Source organism: Labeo rohita, unplaced genomic scaffold, assembly GCF_022985175.1.
Source record: "Labeo rohita strain BAU-BD-2019 unplaced genomic scaffold, IGBB_LRoh.1.0 scaffold_610, whole genome shotgun sequence".
In the NCBI taxonomy this organism is placed as follows: domain Eukaryota; kingdom Metazoa; phylum Chordata; class Actinopteri; order Cypriniformes; family Cyprinidae; genus Labeo; species Labeo rohita.
Genome location: NW_026129536.1, coordinates 40152 through 47863, shown reverse-complemented (window position 1 = coordinate 47863; position 7712 = coordinate 40152). Strand labels below are relative to the sequence as shown.

The following is a 7712-nucleotide window of genomic DNA, read 5'->3' as shown; positions in this document are numbered from 1 at the left end:
GTATATACAATTAGTAAGTATAGTAATGTCTTATTACCATATACTAACACTACCTGTAAGTTATTACACACACTTGTTTGTAAGTACTACATATTTATCATGTGTATACCAAGTATACCATTCACTGGATGTAACCGCAGTAACCGCGTCTCCATGGAAACATTAACAACAAAACACCGCTGTAGTGTCGGGTTTAGCTGTGCTACTCATTATTTCTTTTTATAGCGGCTTTTAAACACATTTTAAAGAAATACACGCGTGGTGATACGTTTTCACTTTGTTGCGGCTCGTTTTGTATGCCATAACGTCATAACGTCTGCCATTTGAGCTTTTTTACTAACGTTAAAGCTCAAAGGAAATGGTAAGTGCTATTTAAACTGAAACACTATATTATGTTCAGAAACAATGATCGCTTTGCAATTTACATTGGGGTTCAGGGATCAGAACCAACTAACTTGTTTTGAAGTACTGAAACATTTTTTTTCTATCACTGTAAAAAAAAAAAAAATGTTCTCACTCTGTTATTTAGTGAAATCTAACGTTATATTCAGCGGGAAGCATAGCCCAGTTAATGTTATGAACCGTTTCTTTTTAGTAAAACAGAAATGAACCAACAACTAAAAATGCAGAATATTTTTTTGTGGGGGGGTAGGTTTAGGGTAAGGTGATAAAAAATACAGTTTGTACATTATAAAAGCCATTATATCTATGAAATGTCCTCATTAAACTTGAAAACCTGTGTGTGTGTGTGTGTGTGTGTGTGTGTGTGTGTGTGTAAATCATACAGCTACTCACTAGTTGTTCACATGACATTTGTTCCTCAGAAATATGGGAATCATTAAAATCTTTAAGACATGCTTTTCAGCCTCAAAGTGCCACATCCTCATGTGGAAAGCAGTCAGGCAGCAGTGCTTTCACTCGTCGCTATCGCACACGGGCCCTCACCTCCCATGTGGATGAGACCCTCTTTGGTACACCAAAACAGGTAGAAATAAACTTACTGCACAGTGTTAGACAATAAATAAATAAAAAATAATAAGAAGATTCAACTCTCTTTTGTCTCAGGATTCTGGGGTTGATATAAAAGACAGTCCTGAAGGCAGAAGCGTGAGATCAACGAGACTGTCACACTCTGCTCCTGCACCCAAGTCAGAGACAGTGCGCATCATCACAAAAGACCTCATCAGGGACCTCAGGCAAGGAGAAGCAAAAGATCTTTGCACTTTGGTTACATGTAGTTATCCCTATTGAAGTATTTGCATTACCTGATCAAAACTGGGAGATGGGGTGTCGACTCCAAAACAGTCACTGTAGTAGTGTCAGGGTCGGGGTGATAAGAACTTGACATTGTAAATATAGGCAATACCTGTGTAGTGTCATTAGTGTTAAATTAGCACATAATCATTAAACTAGTCAAAAAATAATGATTAAAAATCTGCCAAAGAGAATAAAAAGATTAGTTAGTACATCAATTTATGTATTTAGTTATTATGTTTAGTATTGTAATAAACCTTCAATACATCAGTAGTGCTCTATATAAAACAACACACCAACCTGCACAGCACACCTAAATAAGGCTTGTTTCCATGTTCACTAACCATGACTACTTTCCCACACCAATTACCCCACTCTCTCTCACACACAAATGAATTAAAACACTTCCTTTTCCCCAGGCCAACAAGACTCATCTGTGGGGGTAAAGAGCATCCACAACAAACACAGTCAATGAGAATAACATCTGCAGTAGTGAGGCTAGGCTTAGATTGTCAGTTTATTCACAAAAAGTTAATCCATATTGAGGAACGGGGAACAAAGGAAGAAGGAAGGAAGTCGGCTCAAAAACCCAGAATCAAACATTTCTACACTGCCAAAAAAAGGTTTATCTTACTTAGTATTTTTGTCTTATTTCTAATTAAAATATCTGAGAATTCTTAAATTAAGATACCTTTTCTATAATAATCAAAATGACATAAGATATTTATTCTTGTTTCCAAGGGGGCAAAAAACCTAAATTAAGTGCATTTTGCTTAAAAGACATAAAATTATCTGCCAGCTGGATAAGTAAAATACTCTTGTTTTAAGAATAATTTGACTTGTTTTAAGCAAAATGCACTTAATTTAGTTTTTTTTCCCCCCTGGAAACAAGACAAAAATTACTAAGAGAAGCCTTTCTTTGCAGTGTAATAGAAATTTGTTACACTGGTGTAACCTGATTTAGTCATATTAAATAATAAATTTAATGTAAACAAAATGTATCAGTTTACGTATGTAACCTTGGTTCCCTGATAGGGGAACGAGTCACTGCGTACTCTAGAGGTCGCTTTGGGGAACGCGTCTACGTGACCGGTGTCTGAAGCTTACATATAAAAACGTCTCAGGTTACGTATGTAACCTTGGTTCCCTGAGAAGGGAACGAGACACTGCGTCCTCTAGGGGTCGCTATGGGGAACGCCATCTCCGTGACCCATGTCTGAAGCCTACATACAAAAACATCAACAAAGTTGGCCGGCGACAGCCTATGACGTCACTTCCGGCGCGACTTGTCGCTGCCGGTGCGTCACTACCGGTGCGACCACAGTATAAAAGGAAGCTCGTCTGAAGCTCACATCCGAAGCATGGCGAAGAGACTAGAGGACGCAGTGTCTCATTCCCTTCTCAGGGAACCAAGGTTACATACGTAACCTGAGACGTTTCCTTTCGAGGAACTCGAACTGTGTCCTCTAGGGGTCGCTATGGGGAACGGTTATAACCACGCTGCCATGCTGAGGGGAGTGCCTGTCATTATAGAGGCGAGAACTAAGTACCAACTCCCGGTCAACTCTCGGCTGTCAGTGACATATCCCCTACGGCCAGAGCCTGGGCTGCATACCCCAACTTACCTGCAAGGGTCAGAGCACTGGACCCGGGGTAGAGCCTCAAGCTTGGAAACCGAGGTATTCCTTTAAGGGGATACGGCCAAGTGCCTAGGATTACCTAGGTTGGCATGTCACCCAGGAGCTACCGCAGCTCTGCAAGGTTCCCTCAGGAGCCGTATTACAGAACGCAAGTGGTAACTCCCTGCTCAACTCGGTTGAGCGTGATTAAAGAGCGCGCTGGAACTAGAGCGCGTAATACCGTTCCTTTAGCCTGGCAGATGCTCTGGAGAGGGACCCAAGGTGGCCGGGGTTTTAACCATCTCGAGAAAGGGTATGGGCAATAGCGCGTGAATCCCTTACTATAAAGGATTTTAGAATGGAAGCAGAACTCTGGTGCATTCCATACCACAGCATGGATTTTAGAAAAGTGCCCAAAGGTTCGTGTGTGCACTTACCATATACATGGATTTGAGAAAGCGCCCAAAGGTTCATGTGGGCCTTACCATAAGAATGGATTTTTAGAATGGATTTTTCGTACCGTTGAGAAACGGTGGAATAAGACCCTCAGGGTGAGGGGAGCACTGCCGGCTTAACAAGGCTCTAAGGGGAAGGCAGTAAGGGCGCATCTCAGCCGCCCAAAAAAAAGGCAATGCTCAAAGCAAAACCCTCAAAGAGAGGGGAGCAGAATATGCCAAACAGACAGTAGCCGCAGCTATCTGTCTACTAATCTGCCAAGAGCCGATACACTTAACCAAACAGGGAAGGCAGTGTATCGGGACAGGCTTCTACTCCCTAGACAGGAGGAGCCACTGATCCCCCCAGAGGGGACGAGCTCTCAGCAAACCCTTTCCGTAGAGAGGGGAGCATCGTCACACCCTGTAAAGGAGCCTTGGATGAGATCTGATCCCGGCGATCAGTTCCTTTGGCCTGAGGGGAAGGCAGTAAGGGCGGACCTTAGTTGCCCGATAGGGCAGAGCTCAAAGCAAACCCTCGATGGGAGGGGAGCATACTGCGCCAAGCAGACAGTAGCCGCCGCTATCTGTCTAATAATATTGCCATAGGGCTGATACATTCAACCAAAATAGAAGGTAGTGTACCGGGACAGGCTTCTACTCCCGAGGGACGGGTGGAACACCTGATTCCCCCAGGGGGGACAAGCTCTCAGCAAACCCTTTCCGTAGAAAGGGGAGCATCGTCGCGCCCTGTAAAGGAGGCCTAGGAAGAAATCCGGATCAGATATGAAAGGGAGCCACCTCTATAAGACTGCACAGAGAACAGTAGCGTCCCCAGCCCTCGGGCTGTGTATCGAGTATTCTCTTATGGAAGCATAAGCCATTATCACCCCACACAGACCTGTGCCTACCATCTCAATGGAAAGCAAGGGCCCCGCTCTATCAAGGCCCGCAGAACCTCGAGAACAAGGGCCAAGAATGTAGCCAAAGGCTCCTCGGAGCACCCAGAGAGTTTCCGCAGAAACGTCTCTGACTCGTAAGATGGTGAAACATAGCGTGATCAAGCCCACTCCTCGGAGGGGCGACTCGCTAGATCACCAAAATGGCATGAGAATAGGTCTGTATGATAAAGGTGGAAACCCAGAAACAGAAGGCCCCTCAGGGCGGGACGCAGATAGAGGATCTCAGCCAGGTGGCCTCAGGTCCATGTGTCTATCCAAGGATGTCCAGGAGCTTCCTGCGAGAAAAGACTTCCGAAGAGCTTACCTGGAGGTAGGACCATAGCCCTAGATGTAGTGCTGTAGTGGGGACCTGAAAATTTCCCAATCGATATGCCGAAGGCAGATCCAGGCAAGCAGACCATAACCATGGTCGAAGACCAGAGGGGGGTGCTCGAAGAGGACCTACCAAAGGAAACACACAAGACAGGTCCCAGAAATACAGCATGGTTAGACACATAATAAGGGATCATACTCACCCACCGTGGTTCCCATGCCTGACTCCAGTTACCGGATAGACCTTCTTGAGAAACTGCCCAGACCATCATAGTGGGTCATCTACTTATAACCCTAACAGGGGAGATAACACCATCTAGGCAGGGGCACAGGGAGACCACTGCTTAAAAACCCTATAAAGGGGAGCAATCACAGAGTTAACAGAAAAGGGGAACCAACCAAGATTGACCTGACCACAAAGAATGGGCTGTTTACCTACATCCCAGGCAGGGGAGACAGCACCTACCTGGCTAAGAGCTCAAAGAGACTGCTACTTAGAAACCCTAGGAAGGGGAGCGATCACCGAGCTAACACCTGGCTATACTCAGATAGACGGCTCTATGAAAGGGGTAATGCAACTCCAGCAGTGGTCTGTCAAACTATAAACCCAAAAGGGAGGACAGCACCATGTCGGCACCAGAAAGCTGCTATTAACAACGCCAAACAAGGGTCTTAACTAGCACTAGGGCTGCGCAAACAACCGGACGCGACCACTGTGCGCATCCCGGCAGCAACGCTGGTCTTGCGACCAGCCACAAACCCCCACCACGCTGAGCCAGACGGTGCGGCACCCACCACACAGGGCCACAGCCCACCAACAAGCCGCGCAACATTGCGCAGCCCACCAGCGAAGCACGGCACCGTGCAGCACATGCAGCCCCACCCGACAGCAGGTGACGGAGACCCATGACCAACCATGGAAAGGCAATCGCATCCGACCATTTGCACAGCCCCAGTCAGCACATTGCTAAACTTTCCAGGAAGGGACAGGTTAACACACAGCTAGCCTCAGATAGCTGCACTTAACCACATAATTAATGCAAAACTATAACCATCCTCAGATGGCTATACTATCCTCTTTTATTTCCTGTCCATACCCCCGAGTATGGCAGAAAATTAACACCACAATCGTAACGCGCAGCATATGTTCAACCCCCTCGGGAGCTGAACACGCTCCGCCCACGCGCCAGATTCCCCCGGGAATCAGGCGGAACAGAGCCGCCTCCGCGAATGCATTGTTAATGCCAGAGAGGCGAACACACTCATGCAAATTTGGGTATAGAGAAGACTCACCTCCCTCCTTTGCGAATGCATCGTGATGAGCACATCCAGTTCCCTCGCAAGCTGGACGCGCTGCTCCCGACCACACACACACAGCGAGCTCTGTTCAAGCGGCTATGAAAGCACGCCAGTCCATCGCAGAGAAATAAGCACTGAATGTGATGATCGCATTCAACTCCCTCGAGAGCTGAAGGCGTGGCTGGCTACCGCACACACAGCCCGCGAGCCCTGTGTAAGCGGGTATGAGAGCGTGTCTGCCTCTCGCAACAAGCAATAAATGCGATGATCTCATTCAACTCCCTCGAGAGCCGATATTCACTTAATCCTCACCATATAAGGACCGTATGAAAGGTGCGGGTATCAGAGCGTGCTTGTCTCTCGCAAGAGACAAGCAAAGAGCGCAATAAACTCCACAGGAGCAAAGAGCGCTTGCTCCTTACCACGCATCGTCACACGCGAGCCGTACTAAAAACATTTGGTGAGAAAACATGCACTCAATTCGAGCTTTTGGTTACAGACAAAAGGTCAGTGAAGACGAAGAAGAGACCATCCTGTTCTACCGACGTCCTTTTATACTGTGGTCGCACCGGTAGTGACGCACCGGCAGCGACGAGTCGCGCCGGAAGTGAGGTCATAGGCTGTCGCTGGCCAACTTTGTTGATGTTTTTGTATGTAGGCTTCAGACACGGGTCACGGAGATGGCGTTCCCCATAGCGACCTCTAGAGGACGCAGTTCAAGTTCCTCGAAAGGAACTACAACCGTACTGACTGGCGACAGCCTATGACGTCACTGCCGGCGCGTCATACTAGTGTGAACACATAGTATGAAAGGGTGCCGGTCGAACACATCCGCTTCTTCGTCCGTAGCATGGTGACAAGTCTGGAGGATGCAGTGTCTCATTCCCATCTCAGGGAACCAAGGTTACCTACGTAACCTGAGACTTTCCCTTTCGAGGACTCGAACTGCGTCCTCTAGAGGTCGCTTTGGGGAACGGTTATACCCAAGCTGCCATGCTGAGGGGAGTGCAAGCCAGACATCAGAGGTGAGCACTAAATACCAGCTCCACCTAAGGTGAGTCCTTACAACCAAGGTGAGCATTCAGCAGCCATTGGGGTAGATAATTCACCAACAATGGAGAGGACCTACTTGTTCTGCCCAAGGGCCGTGTGTCTGCCCAGTGAGCGCGTGCCTTTAGTGAGCCTGCTTTAGTGAAGTGAGTACTGCTATGCTCATCTCCTGTCAGGAGAGAATTACAAGGGCAGAGAAAGAGGTCTAATGACCTAGGCTGCTGATTCTATGAGACTCCCGGAGGCCAGGGGCCTTTAACCCTTTCACACATGAGTTTAAAATATTCTAGCTGAGCCCCCATGGGTGAGTTTTTTTAGGCGACCATTATTTTAGAACGTATCGCCTTATTGTTTCCATGGCGACATGTCGTGTTTGTCACGTGACACAACGCAGCCACAATAGCGCTTTATGACACATGTATCACTTTTATATAGTTTTTCCTTTTTTTATTATTAATATTCACAAACCTGCTCACTGTATTATGAAATATCTGATATTCCGATTTTGAAATATGTGCAAGTAAATGTATTTGGAGGTTTAAACACTTTTATAATGACCACGTTAGTTTATCTATACCGGGTGATGGGCGCTGTCATGTTAGTTCGCGCTGAATCTGAGCTGTGGGATTTACAAGACACAAATTCATCCTCTCCTCCCGAAAAACATTAAAGTAAGTCTCTGGTGAGCTTGGAGAAGAGCAGAGTAAACTTTATAGTTACCTACACAATGTGTATATGATATCAATAAAACATGTCGTCAGATAACATTTGTAAGGATCATT

The 7712-nt window shown here is 46.5% G+C and overlaps 1 protein-coding gene across 1 annotated transcript in view; it reads left to right on the top strand.

The window, feature by feature from the left end:
* The first annotated feature begins 172 nt into the window (after positions 1 to 172).
* cfap45 (cilia and flagella associated protein 45) overlaps positions 173 to 7712 on the top strand; it is a 28933-nt gene continuing 21393 nt past the window's right edge. The window contains exons 1-3 of the mRNA XM_051104004.1: positions 173 to 361; positions 866 to 985; positions 1066 to 1196. Coding sequence (XP_050959961.1) covers positions 359 to 361; positions 866 to 985; positions 1066 to 1196 — 254 coding nt within the window. The 5' untranslated portion in view covers positions 173 to 358. The remainder of the gene's footprint in view (positions 362 to 865; positions 986 to 1065; positions 1197 to 7712) is intronic.